The 26001-nt window shown below is 38.7% G+C and overlaps 4 protein-coding genes, 1 non-coding gene and 1 pseudogene across 7 annotated transcripts; 3 read left to right on the top strand and 3 right to left on the bottom strand.

The window, feature by feature from the left end:
• Window positions 1-1829: 1829 nt before the first annotated feature.
• On the bottom strand, window positions 1830-4664 carry LOC120001922 (ran-binding protein 1 homolog a-like). Its single transcript, XM_038850446.1, is given in 4 exon segments — window positions 1830-2369; window positions 2461-2566; window positions 2569-3612; window positions 4516-4664. Coding segments are annotated over 3 exon segments (324 nt in total). The 5' UTR covers window positions 2609-3612; window positions 4516-4664; the 3' UTR covers window positions 1830-2191.
• LOC120003154 lies at window positions 4164-4248 on the bottom strand. Its single transcript, XR_005469286.1, has one exon. It is a non-coding gene; the product is annotated as a small nucleolar RNA SNORD25 (small nucleolar RNA).
• Window positions 4665-5034: 370 nt separating the features above from the next.
• LOC120001908 (putative pentatricopeptide repeat-containing protein At3g15130) lies at window positions 5035-8904 on the top strand. Its single transcript, XM_038850430.1, has 4 exons — window positions 5035-6868; window positions 7516-7773; window positions 7860-8582; window positions 8665-8904. Exons 1-4 carry the CDS (start codon window positions 5050-5052, stop codon window positions 8706-8708), a joined length of 2844 nt encoding a protein of 947 aa, XP_038706358.1. The 5' UTR covers window positions 5035-5049; the 3' UTR covers window positions 8709-8904.
• A 5640-nt stretch (window positions 8905-14544) lies between these two features.
• On the top strand, window positions 14545-14931 carry LOC120001988. The gene has a single exon (XM_038850519.1). It carries the CDS (start codon window positions 14545-14547, stop codon window positions 14929-14931), a length of 387 nt encoding a protein of 128 aa, XP_038706447.1.
• A 365-nt stretch (window positions 14932-15296) lies between these two features.
• LOC120001915 lies at window positions 15297-19712 on the bottom strand (annotated as a pseudogene).
• Window positions 19713-20093: 381 nt separating this feature from the next.
• Window positions 20094-25629, top strand: LOC120001909 (serine/arginine repetitive matrix protein 1-like). 3 transcript variants are annotated; one of them, XR_005469072.1, is made up of 15 exons: window positions 20094-20348; window positions 20482-20571; window positions 20735-20857; window positions 21119-21286; window positions 21379-21471; window positions 21611-21747; window positions 21978-22025; window positions 22107-22163; window positions 22320-23147; window positions 23275-23373; window positions 23481-23621; window positions 23727-23909; window positions 23982-24827; window positions 25094-25165; window positions 25293-25629. XR_005469072.1 is itself a non-coding variant. In XM_038850431.1 (13 exons), exons 1-13 carry the CDS (start codon window positions 20328-20330, stop codon window positions 24580-24582), a joined length of 2589 nt encoding a protein of 862 aa, XP_038706359.1. In that variant the 5' UTR covers window positions 20094-20327; the 3' UTR covers window positions 24583-24831. The 3 variants fall into 3 exon arrangements, 1 of the variants encoding a protein (XP_038706359.1); XM_038850431.1 differs by lacking the exons at window positions 25094-25165; window positions 25293-25629 and having other exon boundaries at window positions 23982-24831; XR_005469073.1 differs by lacking the exons at window positions 20094-20348; window positions 20482-20571; window positions 20735-20857; window positions 21119-21286 and having other exon boundaries at window positions 21560-21747.
• Window positions 25630-26001: the final 372 nt, after the last annotated feature.

Raw genomic sequence — 26001 nt, 5'->3', positions numbered from 1 at the left:
TTTTTGCTGCATTGTTCACCAGCATCCCATTTAGCCTTTTGTGACTAGTAATTCTGAAAACGCCAGCACTTCTATTAATATTGAAAGTCCACATTGCCCTTATGAACGGTCATTGGTTATAAACTAGTTGGACATTGATGGGGCAAAGGGGCCACCACCTGTGTATTTGGTTTTGGGTCCGGTCCGTTAATGTAAATGGGCTTTCGAATCAGCTTTAATTTTTATGTCACCATCTTAATTTATTTCCGAGCTAAACAATAAAAGCCTCTAGCCCTAATTGGGCGGTGTCGTGGACTCGTGGTCAAGATGATTGGAAATAAAACTGGACCTATAAAAGTAGCGCAACATAAGCGGCCCAAAACTTGGAATCTCAGGAAAAGTTGGCCCAAAATCCATATGGATTACCCCAAAAGGGATTGGGCCAAACAACAATAAGCCCAACATGGGTCCAAAACTGCGCACACGAGAGCCCATCGGTGCATGGAAGCCCAAGAAGAGACACCATGAACCCAATATCAGTGGGCCCATACATGAGCCTACATGAGTAGCCCAACCACTTGAAAGCCCAAAAAGAATAGGCCGGAAACATATACTGATTAGGCCCAACCAAAAGGTCCGAAACTGGGCCAACAAAGTAGGTCATTTAAAAATTAGAAGCCCAAGGAGAGCGTGATGGAAAACCATATGGATTTAGCCCAACAAAAATAGCCCATTGAAACACAAAAGCCCAAGAATAATGGGCACGACCTAAATCCATATATAGATTGGGCTCCAAAAAATTGGCCCAACAATATACCATATAGAAGCCCATCAAACTTAGTAGCCCAAGAGGAATAGGCCTAAAGCAGCGAAATAAGTAATGGGCATGAAAATAAGGGCTAGGCCCAAATAAACTGGCCTAAAAAATAGCCCATTCAAACTTACAAGCACAAGAAGAATTGCAACAAAACAGCGCCGAAACGTTTCAATTTGGAGTAGCCCCATATTCAAAATGAATGAATGAATTAATTAAATGCTTAGGCCGAACTTAAAGTAAAAAGCCCAACAAGAACAGGACCTAACCGGGCCACAATTTTAAAAACGAATTACTCGCTCGAGATCTGCAAATAGCCCATTCAAACTTCGAATCCCAATGACGGGAGCCCTATACGGCACCCAAACCCATCCATATGCAAGCCTAAAACAGCAAATTGACATCCCCAAGCAAACTTCTTTTCAACACAACATACAATACAAATTCATGACTCTCCATAACAACAAAAATAAATCTCAATAAAACTGACCATAGCAAATAATGTTTCCTAGCTTTCCCCACTTCTCTCCCAGATCTTACTACGCAATCAAAAGGTTTTGTGAAAGGCCAATCTATATAAATAAACTCTCAAAGCACCCACCCAAACCACAAAATCACAACCTTACGCATGAAAACGCCAGAGATTAGAGACTCTAACTTAAGGATGCATATACCCATATTATCCCAGTCCAAAGATTAACTAGCGTAAAGGAATGAAGAAACGGACGAGGGTACTTGCCTGACCTTGCCACCACATTGAAAGGTCACCGCATTCCCGTGAAAATCAAATTAACATTATATATTCCATCATCAAACATTCCCGTGAAAATATGCTTCTTTTCTCCCATCATATGCCACAATTACTGAGCAACTGGGGAAATCTAACTCTAATAAATCAAGAAATCATGAGTTCAGTAAGTCACCGTGTGTCAGGACTTACATCACTGATCCAAGCAACACCAACAACAATATTATTATAGATGCTGACCTATCAATTCATTAAAAAATTAACACAATCTGATGTTGATATCTTATATAAAAAAGGAAACACCAATACCAGACATGGATATCAACGATAATCTAGATCAATTTATATACAACCTTATCAGGCAAGCAATTATCATACAACCACTTCAAAGTTCAAACATCATTACTGTCACAGCACAACAAATAAAAAAATGACAAAAAGGTAAACGTATACTCACTCTCAATACATCCGACTCGGACGGAGAATAGCTCTTTCTTCAATTCACCATCGGCGAAAACAGTTGCATGCCAAACACACGACTTCTCATTGCCAGCGTGTTCTTGCACGGTCAAATTAGGTAAAATTGCAAAACACAAAGGCAATAACCATTTAACCAGACTGAAAGAATACAAAAACAGAAAGTATATTGATTATAACTGAGACGAGAAGTAACAACCGAGATGATTGGCACAGATCTTGAGAGTCTTGGATTGGCGCATAACGAGGTGGACCTTTCCGGTCTCCTTGTGTTTCAAGAACTTAACAGTGCCAGAGCCTCTATCCTTCCACTGGTTCCCATCCTTATCAAATCTATATAACTTTGCTTTCCTGCAAAATCAAACCAGAACATAAATAAAACCCTAAGTTAACAACAACTTAACGAAACTTCAAAAAACATACAAAGGTAACCAGGCAATACATATCGAGAATCAGATCTTCATCCTCCTCGCCAGTGTTAAAGGCGACCTCATCAAGCTTGACGATCGGCGCAATCTGTGCTCCCGTGTCTACATCTTTGGCTGCAGGGCCTCCTCCTCTTCTCAGTGATCGGGCTCGATGCTTGCCATCGCTACAATTGCCGCCTTTAAAGAGAGAGATTGTGTTTTTCGTGCTACTCAACAAGAGTGTTATCAGGGTTTGAGGCGGTGTTACGTCCAGCCCCTATGACTTAAGTATTAGTGTTTTAAAGGGTCGCATGAGGCTTACGCACACTTGAAATGGCATTCATCTATCCTTGCTTCTCATTATTTATTTATTATCTTTCTTTTTGGGGTTTCCATCATTCCTATTTATCAACTCAACTTATTTTTCTCTTTAGAAAGAAACCAGAAAATTTCACTTCACCCCTCTGCTACTAGATACGCTTTTATATTAAATAATGAAGTTATTTTTGAATTATTCTTCTTATAAATTAGCGAATGATGATTATGGCTCCAAATGATTTTACTTGTGCGCTCCATCAAGTTAGGGGCTTACTTTTCTTCTACTATTTCCACAACTTATACTTTACTTCATCCGTATGTTTTATTTTAATTTTGATGGTCACTGCTGAAGGCATTTCAAGTATTTCCATAGCCACTCGTTACCGTTCATTGCCAATAACCAGTGCCTTCACGAATCAGTTTGTTACACGGGACTCACTTTTCTTTTAGCCACAAGAAACTTACAAAATCGGCTTCAAAAAACACTCAAAAAACTATTCCCAGCCTTTCATCACGAAATTAACATATTCATTGTTGAAGCGATGACACAAAAAGAAAAATAACATACTGAAGAACGAGTCTAACAAAGAAAATCATTATGCCCCGATTCCAAAAGTTTCCTTGAGAAGCTAACAAGGCCACCAAGGCAGAAAAAAGCAAAATAATTTAGAGAGAACAAATACCAAATTTTACATGATTAATTCATAATTCTTCATGATCATAAAATTGTTAGTGAAAAATTCTGAACTATCTTCTGAGCAAAAACTTGTTAGAGAAGGAATTTCTGCTCACTCACAGGATAACTTATGCCATCGTCGATGTATGTCACAAACGTCAAAACAGTTGTGTGCTAATTTCAATGATTTCTCCTATTAACGAATTTGACAACTGAAAGGATCAGTTTAGGGCAACCAAATAAAAATAAGCATAACCTAAAGGAAAATTAATATTTATATTTTTTTTCAGGTATTCAACTTTTAGAATTACAAAAAAAAAGAACCACAATTACAGGCATTAATGGCCATATTCATAAAATATGAAGGCAAGAAGCTAAATGAATGTGTAATTCTAACTAGTTGAAATGTCATGGATCAAATGTCATCACTTCAATGAAAATCCAGAAAGCATTCATTAAGGATTACTAGATTAACAACTCCAACATCACAATATTACAGTATTGGATAGTGAGGAACATATTACTAATCCATCAACATTGAACTAAGGAAACAAGTCTGCTTATAACAATGTATAATCGGAAGAAACATAAGCACTACACAACATTTAGCAAAATTTAAAATTATTGTAGTGAAAATTGTAGTCGAGTACATACAAATAAGATGAACATTAGGCTGCTGAAATATAGATCCCCTACGTCCAAATGCAACACTAGTAAATGCTAATGAACATAAAAATTAAACAAAAAAACTCAGTCCCTTAGATGTTCTTAATGAGTTGCGATCATTTCCGCAAATCATTACAGGTCTGTTAGGCTCATCATCGTTCAACAATAGACTGCGACTATAACTAATTTTTCATACATCTTGCAGTAATAAATATAGTTGCTCCAGTGTTCACCCAGAGCTATGAGTAATTGGAAGCTCAAGGAGTGATGAAATGGAACAACACAATCAGTATTGCTTCAAGGGAACGAGTCAATTGGGAACGGAAGTCCTCACTGACCAGATTGCGAAGCGTACACAATTCGAGTCGCAAACTGAAAACGAAAAAGGAAACTTCGCATTTTCTGAGAGCAGAAATAATAATTCACAAACCTCAAGTGTTATTCAAAGCCCGGAGAAGGATGTTTGAACGCCAGAGCTTTGGAAACGATGAGAATTGGGTGCCGACCTAGATCTGCGTTGAAAGCGGCGAGAGCCGCATCGGACGGTCTTCCCTAGTACGGGGACTAGGGTTTTGGGGTTGAAGTGAACAGAGTGACTCAATTTATAAATAATTAAGTAGGAAAGTTTGACGGTTGATATGCGTGATCCCGTGGATTAGCGGCTGAGATTGGACATTTTAAGTATTTCCTAATTTTACTGTCCGAATCACTCAAGTATCCTGCCTGAAACTTGGGCCTATGATTCCTCAACTTCGTTTCAAGGGTACGTAGGATTCGATCCAAAAAAAATGGGCCGATGATTCCTCGTATCTCTATTGACTATTAATGTCTCGTCAATCTCCCGTGATTTGGGCCGAATAAGGCTATCCTCAATCTGGTTTGGGCCGTTGCGCCTAGGCACGTTATCTAAGTCAGAAAAAATCTAAACGACGTGATTTTGAAACGTAAACACGAAGATGGTACAATGAATGCGTCTTCCAATGTTTCTTCTCGCTTATGGCACACCTTCTACGTTCAGAGAGCCGCAGGAAGGACCCACCAACTGATTTCCAGGGCTCTAACGACCTGCAACAACGGCGATGTCACTGGCCTACAAGAGGACTGTGACTCCTCTGAGAATTATAGACAAGTTGATTTAGACCTTATTTCTCAGTTACAACACTATCATCATCATGGGTGTTTGTCTAATCCATACTTCCTCAATAAAACGATATCGTGCTGTGCCCGATGGTCTTTTCTTGATGTGGGAATTCAGGTCCACTCGACGATTGTCAAACTGGGTTTTACTTCAAATCTCCATATATGCACCGCTCTAGTTGATATGTATGGCAAATGCAGCGAAGTTAAGACCGCCCACAAACTGTTCAACGAAATGCCAGAGAGAAATGTGGTTACTTGGAATTCGTTAATATATGGGTATATGCACGTAGAGTGTCCTGAAGTCGCGGTTCAGATCTTCATCAAGTTGCTGAGAGCGGGGCTAGTACCAAGCTCTTTTAGCTTTTCGACTTGTTTGGCGGGCTGCGCAGAAATGGGGCATCTAGATTTTGGCACTCAGGTACATGGTCTATGTTTAAAAGCTGGTTTTTCAAATAATGTTGTCGTGGGGACAGTTTTGATTGATATGTACTCAAAGGGTTGCAATGTTGAGTATGCGAAGCGGGTTTTTGATTGTCTTGACAATAGGAATGTTGTTACCTGGACTTCTGTGGTTACAGGTTATGCAAACAACGGAGAGCCTGATGTGGCAATGCTTTTGGCTAGAGAAATGCTGCAATTGGGCATTAGAACAAATTATGTTACTTATAACTGTTTGTTGACTTCATTTTCTTCTCCGTCCTGTTTTATTTATTGCAAGCAAGTTCACTGTCGTATAATCCTGGAGGGTTTAGAGTCTAACATGTATATAGAGGTAACACTTTTGACTGCTTATTCAAAGTGCAGTGATAGTTTGGAGGACTTTCTGAAGGTTTGTTCCACTGTTACCTGGTGGGAGCAAATCTCTTGGAATGCAGTCATTGGGGGTTTCTGTAATCTAGGGTATGATAAAGAAGCCTTCAAATTATTTTCTGAAATGAGGCAGGCAGGCATATGTGTTGACTTATTTTCATTTACAAGCATATTGGGATCTATAGGGAATACTTCAGCTCTTCAAGAAGGGAAGCAGACTCATGTTCTCATACTTAAAACTGGTTATGCTTCAAATATGTACATTCAAAATGGGCTTGTTTCTATGTATGCAAGATCTGGTGCTATTGAAGACGCGAAGAGAGTGTTCATATCAATGGATAAACATGATGTGATATCATGGAACTCACTGCTATCAGGATGTGCTCATCATGGATATGGCAAGGAAACTATAGATTTTTTTGAGAAAATGAAGAGAACAGAGGTCAAGCCTGATAGTACTACCTACCTTGCTCTGTTATCTGCTTGTAGCCATTCGGGCTTTCTAGATAAGGGGCTTGAATATTTTGATTTAATGAGAAATGATGCTTCAGTCGAACCTCCAAGAATTGATCATTATGCTTCTGTTGTTAGTCTTTTTGGAAGAGCTGGGTATCTCAACGAAGCCGAAGCTTTTATTAATAGCATGCCAATACAGCCAGGACTTTCAGTATATAAAGCTTTACTAAGTGGTTGTCAAGTTCATGGAAATAAAGAAATTGCTGGACGTTTGGCCAAACAGATTTTGGAGCTATGGCCTGATGACCATGCAACGTATGTGCTGATATCAAATTTGTTGGCAAAATGGGGTTCTTGGGATGATGCCGCTGAAGTGCGTAAGTTGATGTGTGAGAGAGGAGTAAGGAAGAAACCTGGTTGCAGTTGGATTTTAACTATTTAAGTTAGCTAGAATGCATTTTATTCAGCAATGAGAAATAATTCATTGCCAGCATCACTGCAGTGGAATAGGTGATTGATTTTGATTTTTTTTCCTTGAGAAATAGTGACAGTTTTCCTGCCCCATGGCATTAGGCCGAGGAGTAGGAAAACTGTTACCAAGAACCTGGTCAAACTTGCAAGCATTTTAGGTCACTTTCTATGTATTTGCCATATGGAGAAATGCTGCCCACAAACATGTCTAAGTCTTTGTTAGATTACACTTGGCTCATCTCCAATAACCTCGGAAACAAAGGCTGACCATTGTCCTTCCTCTTAAATTTCCTTTAATAGTAAGAGGCAGAGGAGGCAGAAAGCACTTTAAGACATTTTCGGTTATGTGAATTAGAGCAATGGCTCAACTCGATAGATCTGGAAACACTCCTAGAACTCCTGCCACCCCAACTATTGAACAACTACTGCGAGGTCATCAATGATTATTTGTAATCAAATCGCATTACATGCCGTGATTTATAGACAGAAGATTGTACATTAATAGTCCTCTGTAATAGTTCTATGTTCTAACAAGGTCCACATGTAAATGCAGGGGAAGCATCAAGATGGTCACCCCACACATCACCTACATTTGCATCACACCACGATGCAGAGGACGATCACGGCCACCATCACAAGAAGTCAGTTCTTGCCAAAGTAAAGGAGAGAGCGAAGAAATGGCGACATTCTCTTAGCAAAAAGAAGCATGGTGATGAGGATAACACCACACCTTCCTGGGGTGTAAGCTTGGATGATGAGGAGGATGATGAGGAAGACGATGAAGGAGATCCCGAATACCTTGGAGCCCCAAGTAACATTTTGGAATATCCTTCATATAGATTCATAATGAAACCTTATAGATTTGCTTCTCAAAACTGGTTTTATTCTGCTTTTCAGTGTATGAATCCGAGCTTGCATCTGATGTGTACAAGGAGACAGCAAGGCAGCATCCAAGAGCAGATCCTGTAATACCTGAAAAGCATGTTTTGTCAAACAGTGTCAATCCTGGTACTGATTCAAATCTGAAACATTCTAGTCCTCTCAAAACTATACCAGAAACTGTGGCAAATGAGAAACAATCTACTCCTAACAAGACCACCGCCGAAACCGTGACAAACGACAAACCTTCTAGTCCGACCAAGACCATCGCTGAAACTTTGAGTGAAAAACTGGCGCCAGCTTACGCCACAATATCGGGTGCAACTCATGCTATCACAAACAGGATTCAGGGCCTCAGTGTTTCAGCTTCTCCACCTGCAGCAAAACCAACACTTGCAGCATCAGCTCCAGCAACTACTGAACATGTTAGTAGTGCCGGGGAGGAAATATGGGACAAAGGAGTGTCTATGAAGGAGTATATAATGCACAAGTTCGAGCCAGGAGAAGACGAAAGGGCACTCTCTCAGGTGATTTCTGAGGCAATGAGTCCGAAGAAAACTCCTGGTTCTCCAGGCGTGGTGGATATGGTTAGAGAGGCTGTGTCTTCTTTGCTTCGAAATGAGGAGTCTCCCCAATCAACAGCGGTTCAATCAGCAACAAACGCAGCCACCAATGTTCCCATCCCCGCCACTACAAACTCATTCCAAAATATTCCCATCTCTACCAATGCTCATCATCAAGGTAACTTTTCTTATGCTGTGCCTTAGGTTTTCTTTTTCTTGTTGATAATTCCTGTGTCTAATGGGTTCTCCTGCTATTGTAGTTGTCGAGGAAGAAAATCTTGAAAGACTACTCCAAACTAACTGAAGGAGGAATTCAAGGGCGGATCAAAGTTTCCTTCTGGATCAATGTTCAATTTCTGATTTGTTTTCTTCTAATTTGGCTATATATTTACCTCCAATAATCCCTTTTCTGGAGCTCTGGGAAGTCTGGAAGTAAAAAGAGCAATGCTATGGTTATTTCGCATGATTTTCGCTTATCAGGCCTGAGGCCTGTCTCGTTTTCTTGCTTGCTTGTACTTTTTACCATATCAGATCTGTCATCTGTGCATCATGATTTTATACAGAATTTCGACAGATACAGCCATAAAAGTAAATACTTGCCTGATAGCAACCAACGTAGAGAAGCACAACAGCAACAAGAGGCAAAACCTCCAAGAAATATGTAATAAGCGAAAAGCAAAAATAATGAAGCAACCTACAGTGTATGACTGCATGGAACGGAGAAGCCACTCGATCTTTTTTATCAACTAACAATGTCGAAACGTTTTTAAAGACAGAAAAATACTTGAAACAAAATGTTCTAGAGTAGCAACGGTCTTCTTCCAAGATCGTCGACTTTTAAGACAGCTATCCATTTCATCAGTTACTGCAGGAGATCAGTGCCAAACAGGATACTAATGAATATCGATCCAGAATTCAGATGATACGAAATTTCATAAATTTATGTAATCCAGCAACCTTATTGAATTTAAGGGAGGCCCAATCAAAGATCGCATTCATCTTATCCTTAAAATTATATGAAGGTAACATTCATATCACCATCGTAGCTTCTTATAGAAGCAAATCCCAGAATTGCACCGGACGTTAAACCCCACCAGAATTGTTCAAACAATGAGCAGTAAAAATCAAATTAAAAATACCCATTAAATTGAAACAGAAAACAGATACCCATTGATCAAAATCTAGCAAATCACTAGAAAAAAAGTGTAAGACGACCAAGAAAAAGGCTCCTGAATCCTGATATGTTGCGTCAGTTACACGCGACTCTGCTTCCTCCCCCGCAGAGTACTCTCTTTGAGCTCCAACCTAAACCAAAAAAAGATGAAAATTATTTATTCAATGAATAAAACGGGAAGAAAAATCAAATCGTTTACCTTAAATTTGAGCTTTGATCGAGATAACAATGGCGTTGAAAGAATTGGATCCTCGTCCTTGAAGTGGCCACTAACTATTCAAAATTGGTCTTTATTACTGTAAGAGAAGAGGATATAAGATCGCGGCTTCTTCTTCTGGAGAAATGGAGGCTGTTCTGACAGTAAGAGCTTGAATCCACTTTCAGTCGAGGCAGTGCAGGGCATGGAGATTGATGGCAGTAGAAACAGACGGTTGCGGGTTCCCGCCCAGTTTGGAGAACAGAGACCCTAATTCAGAGCAATCGAGTGGGCCTCAACAAATTGGACCACTAAGAAGTTAAGCAATTAATGGGCTTTTATATTGATAGCCCAATGGGCCTTGGAGATCCAATGGACCGACCACATCCCACAAATCCGTATCAATTAGCGGTCATAAGAAAGCAAGGCACCGTAATTTTTATTTTTAATCAACGGAGCCGTTACTTAACAGCAATTTTAAGTTACAGATGACAATGACCTTTTCCATTACACCTCTCACCTCCATAACCGATCTCCCTTCTTTTAGCTTTCCCAATGACCAAGTCTTCTCTTCTTGTGACCCTTTTAAATCTCTCTCTCTAATCTATATTGGCCTTGTTCATCTTGCCTCTGCTTGCAAAAGTCCCATCGAAATCCTTAAAATCTATTTCTGGGTTCCACATATAGCATCCCATCCAAGAAAGGGTTTTATTGAAAAATGACCCTTGCTAATAAACATTTTTCAAATATAACCCTTTTTTTTAAAACACTTAAATCTGACCCTTTCAGTCAAGGAAAAGACAGAGATACCCTTTCACGTCTTTTTATGCATTTCCCTCTCACTTGCAACCCTAAAAATGTTTTCCCTCCTAAAACTACTTCACTCTCTCTATGAAACCTCTCTCTCTCCTTCCAACCCAGTAAAACCGCCCCATCTATACCTCTTTCCTTCAAACTTTGTCACAGATCTAGTGAAATCCATATGCCCAAACTCAAATCTTCAAGGTTGAAGTGTCGCGACGTCAAATCTCCGTTAGTTGTCATAGCGATGTTGCCCACAATGCCAACAAGCCTAAAGTCAGCAATGCAAGCTCCGTCTTCGTTCCAGTTGAACACAGAAGTGCTCACCGTCGTCGATAAGTGTCCCGCCCTTCGTACAAAATATTTCGTTGATAAATGCCTGTTTTTTTTCGTTGAGAACTATATTTGTTTTCGTTGATGTAAGACAAATTTTTCGTTGGAAACTTCGTTTGTTTTCGTTTAACTTAGACAATTTTTTCGTTGATAATATCACGATTTAAATGAAGGGTTTTTCTCAACCAAAGACTTTAACCATGGCTAGATGCATAGCACAAAACATTGTTCGACCAGTCAAAATGAATGGGATGATTATTACTTAAGTTTTGTTAAATGCTTAAATGGAATATTGAAGGATGTTCGAAACTTACCTATTACAAAGTTGATGGATCATCTGCAGCCTTTATTACAACGAAGGTTTCATGAGAGACGATCAATCATTGTTGAAATGAAAGGCGAACTGATTAACTATTATGATAAAGTTTCAGAAGAAATAAGGGATATGTATATAACGTAATTTATTTTTTGTTGATAACGTTGAGAATTTTAGTTGATGATCTATTTATTTTGTTGGGAATTTTGTTATTTTGGTTGACAAACTTTTTTGTTGATAATTATTATTTTCGTTTACTACTTAAGTTTTTTCGTTTGTAGTTAGTTTAATAGTATTTTCATCGACAAATAATTTAGTTTACGTTATAATTTTGTTTACTATTATAATTTTATCGTTCATAATTAAAGTTTTTGTTAAATTGGCAGGGCTAGAGTCATGACTGTGGAGCCTATTAGTATAAATATTTTTCTTGTGAAAGACAGTGATGTTGGAGGACAAGTGGATTTGGCCAGTAAGACTTGCTCCTGCAGAGTTTTTGATCTTGATCAGCTAACTTGCGTCCACGCATTTGCAGCATGTAAAGTTAGGAAATTACCAACAATTTCCTTGTGGTCGCCTTATTACCGTACTGATATGTTTCTACTAACATACGCAGAACCAATCAACCCTATTTTGAACACAGACACTAATGTGTTGATTGAGGAAGTGAGAGTTCTGCTACCACCAGCAACCAGGAGAAAAGTGGGAGACCAAGGAAACGTTGAATATCATATTCCGGTGAGCAAATATCAAAAAAAAATGCAGTCATTGCAAACAAGATTGTCACAACCATCAAACTTGTAGTGAGCCCATTGTTTTACACCCTAACACGTCAGGACCATGAGAATTATGGTTGATAACTATTATTTGTAACGTTGATTACTGTAATTGTTTACGTTGATAGTTATTTGTTAGGGTCACTAATTTTTCATTGATAACTATTGTATGTAAGGTTTATTATTGTATCTGTTTTCGTTGATAGTTATTTGTGAGGGTCACTAATTTTTCGTTGATAACTATTATTTGTAACGTTGATTACTGTAATTGCTTTCGTTGATAGTTATTTGTTAGGGTCACTAATTTTTCATTTATAACTATTATATGTAAGGTTTATTATTGTAACTGTTTTCGTTGATAGTTATTTCTTAGGGTCCCTAATTTTTCGTTGATAACTATTGTTTGTAACGTTTATTACTATAATTGTTTTCGTTGATAAATATAATATATCATACATAGAAATTAAATAATTAGAGTTATATAAATTAAATACAGTTAAATACAATATCATTTTTCTGATCATCAATATAAATAATCCCTTCATTCTTTTCATTCTCATTTTCTTTTTTTCTTCTTCTTTTTCAACAATCTCCTCTACACTCTTCTTCTCTTCCTTTTTGTACGTATTCTGAGTCGATTTGAGGGCCAAAATTTTCTGCTCAATTGAATTGAGCCTTACGAAAATATCAATTGTATCATCCAACTTTTTAGCTAAAGTGACATCAGGTTCAACTTCGGGCTGTTTATTCTTGGATTACTTAAATTTCTTTGCTATGTTCACTATGAATTCAACATTCTCATCTATATTAGTAGTATAATTCTGGTCACGCTCTGAATGTGTGGGAACTATTTCAATGACATGTACCTGAAGATGAAAAAAATCATATAAATTAATAAACTATATTGTAAATCATTATCAACCTAATAATACACTTAGCAACTAAAATATAATATATTATCAACGTAAATATGGTAATTATAAACGTAAAAATTTACATTAGCAACGTAAACATCTATATTGTCAACGTAAACATTCTCATTAACAACGTAAACATTTTCACCATCAACGAGAAAAAATATATTTACCTTCTCGTCTTCCAATAAATCATTGATTGTCTTGGATTTTGGTGCTTTTGTTGATGACCACTTCAACACTATGAGCATCATTTTAACATCAAGATCGTTGGGAAAATGTTCAGCAATACTGGGACTAACCTCATAAGCCAACAATTAAAAAGTCCAAGGAAAACTCAAGAGATTGTGCCACTTATAATCATTTTTCTTCTCCTTAAATTTCTCAGATCTACCAACAACACAATTGTTCAGGGACTAAATTGTTTTCTTGTAGGACAAAATACCCCATGGATACTTGTTAAATAGATCCACAGTCATGACTCTAACCCTGTCAATTTAATAAAAACTTTAATTATCAACGAAAAAATTATAGTAGTAAACAAAATTATAACGTAAGCTAAATCATTTGTTGACGAAAATATTATTAAACTAACTATAAACGAAAAAACTTAAGTAGTAAACAAAAATGATAATTATCAACAAAAAAGTTTGTCAACCAAAATAACAAAATTCCCAACAAAATAAATAGATCATCAACTAAAATTCTCAACGTTATCAACAAAAAATAAATTACGTTATATACCTATCCCTTCTTTCTTCTGAAACTTTATCATAATAGTTAATCAGTTCACCTTTCATTTCAACAATGATTGATCGTCTCTCATGAAACCTTCGTTGTAATAAAGGCTGCAGATGATCCATCAACTTTGTAATAGGTAAGTTTCAAACATCCCTCAATATTCCATTTAAGCATTTAACAAAACTTAAGTAATAACCATCCCATTCATTTTGACTGGTCGAACAATGTTTTGTGCTATGCATCTAGCCATGGTTAAAGTCTTTGGTTGAGAAAAACCCTTCATTTAAATCGTGATATTATCAACAAAAAAATTGTCTAAGTTAAACGAAAACATACGAAGTTTCCAACGAAAAATTTGTCTTACATCAACGAAAACAAATATAGTTCTCAACGAAAAAAAACAGGCATTTATCAACGAAATATTTTGTACGAATGGCGGGACACTTATCGACGACGGTGAGCACTTCTGTGTTCAACGGGAACGAAGACGGAGCTTGCATTGCTGACTTTAGGCTTGTTGGCATTGTGGGCAACATCGCTATGACAACTAACGGAGATTTGACGTCGCGACACTTCAACCTTGAAGATTTGTGTTTGGGCATATGGATTTCACTAGATCTGTGACAAAGTTTGAAGGAAAGAGGTATAGATGAGGCGGTTTTACTGGGTTTGAAGGAGAGAGAGAGGTTTCACAGAGAGAGGGAAGTAGTTTTAGGAGGGAAAACATTTTTAGGGTTGCAAGTGAGAGGGAAATGCATAAAAAGACGTGAAAGGATATCTCTGTCTTTTCCTTGACTGAAAGGGTCAGATTTAAGTGTTTTAAAAAGAAGGGTTATATTTGAAAAATGTTTATTAGCAAGGGTCATTTTTCAATAAAACCCTCCAAGAAATGGAGGACATTGAGAACATCTTTCAGAGGCAAGTGATAGAAGACAAAAACAAGGCCAGAGTAGGGAAACCGCCCACCAGGCTACAAAAGCGAGCACCGGCTTCTCTTCAGCTTGATCAGGTCACCAACACCATTAACTCTTGCTTAGCCCCTATGGCGATCCCGCTCCTGTCGCCGCTCGTTATATCACCACCACCTTTGACAGAGACAGAAGAATTTATGTTCCCTACGAATTGTGATGGTGGAAAAGCCACCCAGGAAAACATGGGTGCTCCTTTAACGATGGAGGGTGGGTGGCAACATCCGGCTGTCGCTGTATACATGGAGCCTTCAGCCATTTTTGCTTTCTTCCAGTCACAATGTGTGCTCGTGGATCAAGCACGGTGACAAAGTTCCAAGTTTTCTTGTGTTTGTAATTGGTTATCGTCGATTTCATCACAAAAAAGTTGTGCGCAAACATCCAGGATGAGGCCGACTTTAACATCTTTATTTTCCTTTTTGACCATCAATAACAAACAAGTACAGTAATTGATGATATCATGGGAACATGACATGAAATTTCCGCAGATAAATCGAAAATAATTTTTTTTTTTCCCAGAAATCACCATCTAAAAGTCTCCCTTATGCATCCGCCAATAATATCAGACCACCTTGCATGTAACTCAAGCTTTATAACAATGGATAAAATGTCCACCATATGTTTAAGGCATCGTTTCGTTTCCAAACCAAAAGATTAAGCAAAGGAACAAAAATCAACAACAATGCAATTCCTAAATTGGCAAAAACGTCCAAGTACATTGTATAAACTCAATTACAATCCCCAATAGAGAAGATAGAACTTCAGGGAACTCCTCAAGTCGCCACTAATTATAGGCTAAAAAAGCTCTTCGTTTATGTACAATAGCCCAACCATCTCAGTCTTTAGAGATTGATTAAGCATCCCATCACTTCCCTCAAGCTTAATAAATATAATGAAAGAAACATTAAAACACTCCATGGAACCTCCAAATTCCCTTCTTTAAAAGCAACTGCAAGAAGATGGCAGCGGAATCGACAATGGCAAAATCAGAAGTCAAATTCACCTGTTGCCTGCAAAAAATACATATCATTGAAGTTTCCAATTGCATGATGATGAAGGACACTACCAGGACAGAAGGAAAGAAAGAAATTCGTCAATTGTCTAAAGCCAAAAATCTACCTTATTGAAGAGAATGTCCTTGTTGTTTATGTGCATGATGCCATCCTTCAGTGTGCACTTCCACCTGCTCTTGGTACGGGTTACCTATCCCAGTTCCCAGCAAACACATAACATTAGACAGCATTTAGCCATTTACATTTATTTGGAGATACATGACCATCGATAAATGGCCAATGATGCATGGTGAACAAAGAGCAAGAACTACCTTGTCAAATTGAGCCAAAACTAGATGCTGTGTGTTCAGCTCCTCTCCTTGATCCAAATCATCCAATTCATCATCGTCATTTTCATTTAAGGGCTCATCCTCTTCATCATCTCCAGTATCATTTTGAGCAATAGGAGCAGGAGTACCTGCTTGCAACTCTGAAGGAGCAAAAAATGGGAAGCAGCGCGAAAGAGGACAGGTCAAATATCAGAGAGATATTTGTGGTTTAATACTTTGGAAGAGAATTATTACATGTAAGGCTTCCCGATCTAACAATAAAATTAATAATTTGCACAATTCTTCCACCAAACTTACCATTCGGAGCCGGTGTGTTCGCAATGTTGTAATCTTCATTGACAACTCCTTGATAATTATATATCTTCAAGGTCAAAAAAAAATATAAAGAAGGGAAGGGTTAGTTAATCATAATTCTCAAGTATATCAGACATGGAATGAAGGACAAGGGATATAAGAAAGTAGGACAGGCAGCCTGCATGTGATCGTCCATTTTTCAGCTACAAACCCTTTATTAACATGCTCACAGTTTTATACAAACATATTAGATCAGAATGGTGATCCAACGAAAAATTTGTATCATTCAATTTTTCAGCAGAGACAGCTAGCTACCTTCCAATTGGCAAGAATTGAGTGTGTGAAAAACTATGAGCACTTAGCCAATGATCACATGGTGCATATCTATGGCAACTTCAGTAAAACAGACATATAAGACAACACCATATGAAACCTCATGATTGCTAAGACTCTGCTGTGGGAGCTAGGTCCCAGCTTAATAATCTAACAGATAATTTGCCAAATGCAGAAATGCTACGACTTTTAATGATGATTAATCATTTCATTTTCTTTCCCAAAAAGGAGGAAACCATTTAATGATGATTAATCATTTCATCAGGATCTGGGGGTTATTAACAATTCAGTTGATAGGGTAGAACTATACTTCAGCATGCATATTTAAAGTTACAATAAAGATAACCTCTCTTTATTCCAAGTGTAATTGTGTCCATATGTGTCAAAAAATTACAAAACTTAACAGTTAAATAAATTCTAAGTTTGCAGAATCAGAAAACTAAAGATGATCATGGATGTTGAGTACATGTCAGAACATTAGGATTCAATTGTCATACTACCTATAGAATAGTGTAATATGGTTTTTTTGGAAAAACCATCAAGCATATTGATAGGATTGTCCCACATCGGAAGATGTGGGAGCAAAGATGTTGTTTATAGGGGGAGGTATGGGTCTCCCTTAGTACCCAAGGTTTTCTAGTATGGGCTGGGAGGCCTTGGGTACAGCCGGCCCATATGGGTGGTGTCGGTTGGGCCTTGGGTGCTGAGCGTGTATGGGCGCGACTCTATCACATATCAATGACCAAACACCAACAAAGAAACGTCATTGGTATCAGTAAGGATGCAAGCCAGTAGTGGTAAATAATTAGATTAATACATCAAGAAAGGCATATTTCGTGAATCTTTGTACTCAAAGAATTGAGAATGGCCATACGTACATTGGGAGTAGAAAGCACATCATCATAAGGATCGGGAATGGGCCCATCTAGTTGAGGAATCTTAGTAGATGACCTTGCCAAATGAGCCAAGATCTCCTTACTTGCAGTGGTGTCAGTATCACAACTAGAATGAGAACTGTCACCCAGACTTATCTGAAAGTCACCGTTAAACGAGTCAAAGATCCATATAAATGATTTATCTGCAAATTGCAATACAATGGGTTGAATAGTTATCATCTAATTCACTAAAACTGCAGGGCAACATAAAAATTTGCTAACTTGAATCAAAGATTCAACCAAGTACATATTTGACAAGCATGTTTTAATGCAATATTTGACAAACAGTTTACATGACTTGGGAACTGCAAAAATAAAGACTCAAGATTTCCCTAATATTAAAAAACGTAAAAAGGGGCATTAGCCAATTTCACAACAGGTCCACTTTCTTCAATAAAGACGCCTATAAAATATCCACAATTCAGAGGAAAACGTACGTCAAGCTATGATGGCTCAGAATGAGCATCTCTAGCTCCATCTTGCTGGGGTATGTACCCACCATTTTGATATTGCCTAGGAAAATCCTCACGTTTTCGCTTTCCAGAAGACATCATGAAGAAGTCCTGAAAATTTCCCGAAGGTTGTAAGATAGGAACATCTTAGATTAAGAAAGCACACCACTATATCCTTCAACCATGGATTCTCCAAAAACAAAAAAACATTAATTCAACAGGAATCGCAATGTTATGAAAAACAGATTATCTGTCGCTATTTTGGAATGCAAAAGACTAGTTACCTGCGTTGGGGGTTGATGAGAGGCTCCTCTATCCACCTCATCCCGCCCTTCCACATAGGCTACATATGGAGACAACCTCCATCACTAATGAACAGCAAAAGACAAACCATTTGATCATAAGCAACAACACTCACCAACATTAACATCAAGTGGAGCCCTTTGATTCATCCAAGGAGACGGAGGTTGCTGCAAGAACAAGGAGAATTTTGGTATTAACAGGAATCATAGATCATGGAGAAAGGTAAAATTAATATAGCATACACAAACACTAAATCCTTGATCCGGGGGAAAGAGAGAAGATGAGCAAATCAATATTCAAAACATAATAACACAAGCAGAGGCTTCCAAAATAGTATCTAAGTAAGTAATAGTGTAACGAGGCTGGTGGTTACCATGTATGGGCTAGGCCTCCCGGCTTTCAACTCATTATTGCCAACACTACCATTTGTGGGCGTGGAGTACTCACTGGGCCCTGTAGGAATGTTATACATTGAACTGTTCTCACTACCAGGCAAGGACGTCTGTATAGGAGTTTGAGCAGGAGTCTGCATGTCCAAAGAAATCCACAGGCAGCATCAAAATTTGAAGACAATTCAACTTAATGCCAAAAATCAAGTTATGACAATGACGGATGCGAAGGTGCACTAAATAGCACTCACTGGAGGGAAAAGTATTTCGGCTGTGGGAGTCTCATACTCCTCAGTACCCTCATACGGCACATTGAGGTCGTGGACTGGAGTAATAGGACCTCCAGGGGTCGCCTTAGGCGCTGATGACCTATCTGACAAACCGCATATAACACCCGCTTGCATCATCTTCATCTCCCAAATCTGAAAACAATTATCTAAATAAGATAAGAAAATATCAAGGATTTAATCAGCCTCAAACACCACTCTACAGCCCCCGAGTCCAAAAATATCGAAACCCTAGATCGGCTCAGACCAATCCACACACACCAAAGAACTCGGGTGGGATTCTAACCCCCCAAAATTTGATTAGAGCTTAATAACAGAGTAAATATCGAAACTATCAAATAACTTTAGAGGAAAATTGACAATCGGATAAGAATCTTTACTCCTTGGAGCTCGTTGAGGACTCCCTCCCCAGGCCCACCGTTGTTGACGAACTCGTCGCGAACCTTGTTGATGACATCCTCTATCACCTGGAGGTAGACAGAACTAGTCGTTGAGGTGGCCATTTATCTCACAAGCTAGCGCCCCTTCGATTCTCCCACGAAAATTCTCGATTCGAAAGATTTTCGAGAGAAAAATCCGATGGAAAAATCAGGTTAGAAAATCGAATATGTGGAGCAACAGAATTTGGAGCTTTAGAATCGATCGCTGTCTAGGGTTCGGAAGCTGTGAAGTGAGATGAGGTGGAGAGAGAACGGTGACTAGCGAAGGACGACGGAGAGAGAGAGAGGAATGAGAAGCGGACGACAAAAGGAGAATAAAGAGTGGAATATAAATAGGTTTGCATCCGATTATATGCTTGGGTCCACGTGTCAAAATCTGCAATCGTTAAGACTGGAGATTGTTTTGTCTCCCCTGGGGAGGTCTTAAAGCGTAAGCCACGTGTAGTATGTTATGTGGATATGGGTTTCGTTACCCGAATTTAGGAAAAGTCGTGGACCGCTTGCTTTCTTCACCGCCCTCTTTTTCCCTTTTTTTTCAAGCCCAAACATGTGACTGGGAAATGGGAATGCTTGCAATTGACCCACTAGAGGTGGCCCATTACTCACGGCCTCTTAATAAGATTGTTGGACCGTCCAAACTTACATCTGGGCCGAGCTTAGTTCAAACGCCCAGACCACATCGTCCACACTCTGCAGGTGGGATAGAGATTAGAGGACTGGCTTCATCGAGGGAGTGGGGTTCTCGAATACTTAGCGCAGCTACAGAATACTTAGCGTAAGTGCGTATAAGCTCTCGAATCCAGTTCTGTGATTCAAATCTCTCGCTCCGGACAGACTGTCTAGTTCTCTCCCAGTTTATGCTAACAATCTCCGGTTAAGATTCTGTAATTCACCAGCTAAAGCAACTAGCGACAGAAAAACCCTAGAAAATGTCGGGCGGGTTTTTCCGGGTAAGTTTTATTTGAAGACTATAGCAATACGCTTGAAACCCTAGATCCAAGTTCAGCATGTGATATACTAGATCTTTGAATTCGGCTTGCTAATTTCGAATACAGCGTTGTAATTGTGGATTATGGTATGCAGGGTACGTCTTCTGAGCAAGACACTCGATTCTCGAATAAGCAAGCGAAGCTGTTGAAATCGCAGAAGTTTGCTCCAGAATTGGAGCACCTGGTTCGTTTCATTGAACTTAGGTTTTTTTTTTAAAAAAAAAAATTTATTTACTAGTGACGACTCTTGCATAATTTTTAATTTACTGAACTAGTTTAGTGTTAAACATTTTGGTGGATGGAATCTCTAGTCTGTCTTTGTCATTATTGAGAATCGTGTGATTCAGGTTGACATTTCCAAGGTCAAGATGGATGTCATCCGTCCCTGGATTGCCACTAGGGTAACTGAACTACTTGGGTTCGAAGATGAAGTTCTTATTAACTTTATATATGGTCTCCTCGATGGAAAGGTAATGCAAATTTTTCATTGTGACATGTTTTTGTTAGTTCTTGATGTTTTATTTCTTCATCCATGGTATTGTTGTGTTATAAGAGATGCTAGTGTGTTGGTAATGTATTACTTGCTTTAGGAATCAAGAATTGACACCTGATTTCGATTTAATTTAGGATAGTTGGTTGACCAGAAAACTTTGGGGTTTTTTTCCACTCTATTTACATGACTCTATTCCTTGAATTGCACCAGTTTATCATTATTTTTTATTTTTTTTCAGGAAGTGAATGGAAAAGAGGTTCAAATCTCGCTCACTGGATTCATGGAGAAAAATACAGTGAAGTTTATGAAGGAGCTTTGGACACTTCTTCTCAGTGCCCAGAGAAACGCAAGTGGTGTTCCTCAACAATTCTTGGATGCCAAAGAAGAAGAAACCCGAAAGAAAAAGGTCCATTTCCTTCCTGAATCATTTGGAGTTCTAAGTATGTACATCTATATTTTGCTCGGCTTTATTGACAATGATGCCATGATTAATTGCAGGCAGAGGCTGATCAGATAGCAAATGAAATTCAGAATCAGAAGAAGATAGAGAAGGAAAGTAGAGAACTCGAGCAAGAGAGGTTAAGGAAGATGGTAATACTTATTAGTTCATGCTGGACTTACATGCTTTATAGCTTGGTTTTTGGTTGTAACTTCCGCTTGTGTTTTTCATGGCCCTCAGCTAGCTTCTGCAATTATTTGTGTTCATGTCCTTTACCTCAAACTACTGTAGGACAATGAGGTTGAAATGAAGGCTAACAATGCATATTTGGAGCCTACCTCAAAGCATTTTCCGCGGAGGAGTTCCAGCGTTCGTTCTGGGGATGATAACGAAACCAACAAGAGAAATGGTTTTAGTGGAAGAAGCAGGTGGGGAGTTTCCCTTGTAACTTATTGTGGTAACATTTTCTCATGGTGCTGTCATTTTTTATTGAACTGGAACTAGAAATGATATATAACATAGAAGAGCCTTTATCCCATAAAACATTTGGGGTTGGCTACACGATTCCATGTTATAAATTCGCAAATAATGGAAAGTCTGATCTATTGTGATTCTATGTAGTTATGGAATTGTGATGAACATTTATCTTTTTGTACAGGGTTTCTAGGTCTTCCCATTCAGTTGATAATTCCCCTGTTTCTCATAGGTATCCTCTGTACTGTTGCATTCTATCTTATGTTCGTTATATGCCTTGGGTTCATCGTTTATTGATGGATTTCATGTACAGAGCTCCACAATCTCGATCACCTAGCAAGTCCCTTTCACGTTCCAGAAGTTATTCAAGGTAGTGTATAATTTTTCAGCAGTTGCTAAACTCATTGCGGCTTAGTTTCTTGTAACTCGACATACGTGTTCTTGCATATGTATGTTTATGTGCAAAGTTCTTCGTATATCATTAAATGTTCACATTATGGGGTTTGATGCATTGTAAATGTTTCAGTGACAGGCATAAGTCAAGGAGCATTTCTAGATCTCCTGCAACTCGGGGGCGCTCCATATCTTCAGAAAGGATGTTTCGTTCACCTAGAAGACGTTCAATTCCACCTCGTAGGAGGCACTCAACCTTGGTTTCCCTTTCTCCTCCAAGGAGATCATCTTATTCTAGGCGAAGATCTAGTTCACGTCGTAGGTCACCTTCCCCGGAATGGCGTAGAATGCGTTCTCCTTATAGAGACATATCACCTTCTCCGGTAAGGCGCCGGTTACCTTCACCCGTTCGACGGCGTAGATCTCCCTCTCCTATACGGCGTAGGTCTCCCTCTCCTACACGGCGTAGGTCTCCCTCTCCTTTACGGCGTAGAAGGTCTCCCTCACCTGTCAGGCGCAGATCTCCTTCAAATTTGCGGCATAGATCTCCTTTGCCTGTTCGACGTAGGTCTCCTTCACCCCTACATCGTGGATCTCCTTCCCCAGTGTGGCGTGGAAGTCCTTCACCCATTAGACGTAGATCACCCCTTCCTGCACGGCGTAGGTCACCTATTCCAACACGACGTAGGTCGCCATCTCCTGTACAGCGAAGATCAACCTCTGTAAGGCGAAGACATTGGAAGTCCCCATCGACTCCACTTCGCAGATCTCCATCTCTTGTGAGAAACACATCGCCTATTCCTATTCGCAGGAAATCACCTGGTCCTACCCGTCGAAGGTCTCCTTCACCATATGAATCAAGTTCCCCATCTCTTATTCGGAATAGATCTGGTTCACCTATCAGGAGATCTCCAGTGGACAACAAGAGGTCAACCAAGGAGTCTCCTAGAGAAAATATCAGGTATTTTCACTTTTACAGTGAACTGTTGGTCAATAATGTTTATTCAAATTTGGCACTTGTTGATCAAGTGCTTGTAAATATTAATGACACTGCTTATGAACATATCTCCTGCACATCATCCATCTAGGACTATGTTGAAGGCACCAGAGAAAGATCCAAAGTACCGTAGCAAATTGGGTAATAAAGCTCTTACTTCGTCATCTTCTCCAGAAGGTGGAGAAAGAAGGTATTTTGACTAGTTTGATAACTGTATTTTTGATATATTATAGGATTATAATTTACAAGTAATTGACATTTCTGAATATATGTATCGGCACATTATAAATGCCGAAGGTCCACTCCAAATGAAAGTACTAGAAGGAAGGTAATTGAGCATATGGTTCATGATGACAGCTCAAGTCCGCATAGACGAAGAGAGCAGAAACCTCGTCATGAAATTCCCGCCACAAGCAACAAGGAAGCAAATAACTCCAGGTGAGATTTGATAGTATACATTTATTGTTGTCCTTGAAAAAGCATGTGTTGGTGTCTTATCTATATTCCCATTTTTCCTGAGGGTATTGGCTGTTTCATTTGTAGGGGAGATGTTGATCTTAAATCCAAGTCTCAACATAAAGTATCTTCACATGCATCTGATGTCCATAAGCAGATAGATTCTCCTGTGAAGATACGTGACAACGAAGAGTACTCTCCCAAAAGATTGGCTGGCCATTGGGTTTCTGATAAAATGGAATCAAGAAAAAGAGAGCAAGAGAAAAAGAGGTACGTTTCTGTCTTCACAGTTGATTTATTTGATCACTGGCTTAAATGTGATATTTCAATAATTCCTTACAGTGAGAAGTCTTCTGGGAAGGTTTATTCTGAGACTTCTGAACACCAAAGATCACCAGCATTGTACAAGGACCTTCCGCCAGAGGACAAACATCGGGTATCTATTCTGGAAGAAGACCAAAGTGTGCAGCGCCATAAATACCAAACTTTGCTGGTTGAGAAGGCTGAAAAGAATAATCGAAATGGTAGTTATGAGTCTGGTTCAGATGATAATGGTAAGCACATAATTGAGAAAAAGGACAAGAGGAAGCATAAAAGATCCGAGAGGCGACAAATGGCTTCTGACGATGATTATAGCTCTGATTCTGATATTGAGGATAGGAAGGAAGCGAAGAGGAGGAAGAAGGAAGAAAAGAAGCTGCGGAAGGAAGAGAAGCGTCGACGGCATGAGGAGCGGCGCCGTAGAAAGGAACAACGTCGTGCAGAGAAGCTTAAAGCAAAGAATCAGAATGATGCTGATTCTTCTGAAGGTGAAAATGCTCGAAGGAAGGCTTCCCGTCGAAGTGATGATGAAGGGGCACAGTCGGAGCAGAAGAAACTTGAGATAGAGCTGCGCAACAAGGCTCTTGAATCTCTTAAAGCAAAGAAGGGGATCAGTCGCTGACTGTGCTGCATCATTTACACATTAAGCTTTTTATCTTATTCATAAACCCCCCAAAAAATTGTTAAAAATTTCTTTAAATCTTGTTATCTAGTGTCTATTTCTTGGAATTTAATGTTTTGGATGGGAATGTTTTTACATATTGGTAACTTTTTAATGTAGTCTGTCTTTACTGCTGGCAGCTGAAATGGATAAAATGGGGATTTCCTGAGTTCAACTTAATGCAGAACTTGCTGCTAGATTTTCTGGTAATAATTGTTTTCACTTGTTCGGGAATCTTTTCTTTCCTTGGTTGTTTTTGATGATATTATCAGCTATGGATATGAGGGGTCATTGCTTTGATTTGAGCTGATCATATTGTCTGCTTTGCTGCACTTGATTTTAATCGCTTATTTAATCTCATAAGGTGAAAAAGAGAATGATACTGGTGCTCTTTGGAAGGTTAAATGATTCCCTTTTGCTAGTCCAATAAGTATAAAGTTGGTACTGAGTTAGCTTTCTGATTAATTGGTAGATGAAAATAATGTCAACTAGATGACTTGGTTGAGCAGGCATGTGCAGATCCGCTTTTTAAACATCAAATCAGGTGAGGTTTTACTCTTTCATGGGATCTTTTAGAAGAACTCAGTGTCTATCTGTAAATGCACAATCTGCTTAGTAGCTTTCTTATGAGTTCTCACTGTATTTCTGTCTAACATCTGAATGGTTGGCAGATAAAGAAATGTTCCTGCGAATTTGTGTTTTAGAACTTCTCCATGGTGCTTTAGTTCTTGGACTCTGCTCTGATGTCGATATCAGCTGTAGCCTTATGGTATGTTTACATATGTATATGCTCTATCTAGAATATGACTTCTCCTAGTGATTTTAAGGTGTTGATCCTTGGCCTTTTGGATAAAGCTATTGGCTTTAATCATCCATGGCATGTGCAAGTTGGTCATTTAAGATGTTTTGCCTTCATTGAATTTCAAACCTTTTTATTTTATTTATTGTTTATATTCTTTTGAAGAGTACTTGGATTATATTGGTGTAATAATACCTCAACTCCAGCCATCTCAAATCCTCGTTTTAAACTCGTGAAGATGTTTCTTCTTTGGATCCATTGTGTTTCTTCTTCATGAGCATTGTAATTGGAGTAGTTGTATGACTGCAATTTTATATTGTCTCCCGAAGTAATCCAACATTTTTTTTCCCCATATGATTGCAATTTTATAAGTCATATGACTACCAAGTACCATTCCATATGACTTATAGATGTGAAAGCAAGTCTATCCTTTTTCTTCTTGAACCTTGTTCACATATACAATCATTCTTTTCTTCTGTACTTCAGAATTTTTTTAAAACTATTCTTGTGAACGAGGCTCTAGCAATGAAGGTAGGGTTGTGAAAGGCTAGATTTATGTAGCCATACCAATAACCATGCAT

This window comes from Tripterygium wilfordii, chromosome 7, assembly GCF_013401445.1.
Source record: "Tripterygium wilfordii isolate XIE 37 chromosome 7, ASM1340144v1, whole genome shotgun sequence".
Taxonomy (NCBI): Eukaryota; Viridiplantae; Streptophyta; class Magnoliopsida; order Celastrales; family Celastraceae; genus Tripterygium; species Tripterygium wilfordii.
Note: the sequence above shows the minus strand (reverse complement) of the source record. Positions and strands in the feature narration are given on the sequence as shown.

What these genes read in the sequence shown, in the direction of transcription:
- LOC120001908 (XM_038850430.1), top strand. Translation starts at nt 5,050, where the DNA reads ATGAATGCGTCTTCCAATGTTTCTTCTCGCTTATGGCACACCTTCTAC. An exon ending in GGATGATGCCGCTGAAGTGC is followed by an intron (nt 6,869 to 7,515) that starts GTAAGTTGATGT and finishes ATGTAAATGCAG; the next exon opens with GGGAAGCATCAAGATGGTCA. An exon ending in CGAATACCTTGGAGCCCCAA is followed by an intron (nt 7,774 to 7,859) that starts GTAACATTTTGG and finishes TCTGCTTTTCAG; the next exon opens with TGTATGAATCCGAGCTTGCA.
- LOC120001988 (XM_038850519.1), top strand. Translation starts at nt 14,545, where the DNA reads ATGGAGGACATTGAGAACATCTTTCAGAGGCAAGTGATAGAAGACAAA.
- LOC120001909 (XM_038850431.1), top strand. Translation starts at nt 20,328, where the DNA reads ATGTCGGGCGGGTTTTTCCGG. An exon ending in ATGGTCTCCTCGATGGAAAG is followed by an intron (nt 20,858 to 21,118) that starts GTAATGCAAATT and finishes ATTTTTTTTCAG; the next exon opens with GAAGTGAATGGAAAAGAGGT. An exon ending in AAGAGAGGTTAAGGAAGATG is followed by an intron (nt 21,472 to 21,610) that starts GTAATACTTATT and finishes AAACTACTGTAG; the next exon opens with GACAATGAGGTTGAAATGAA.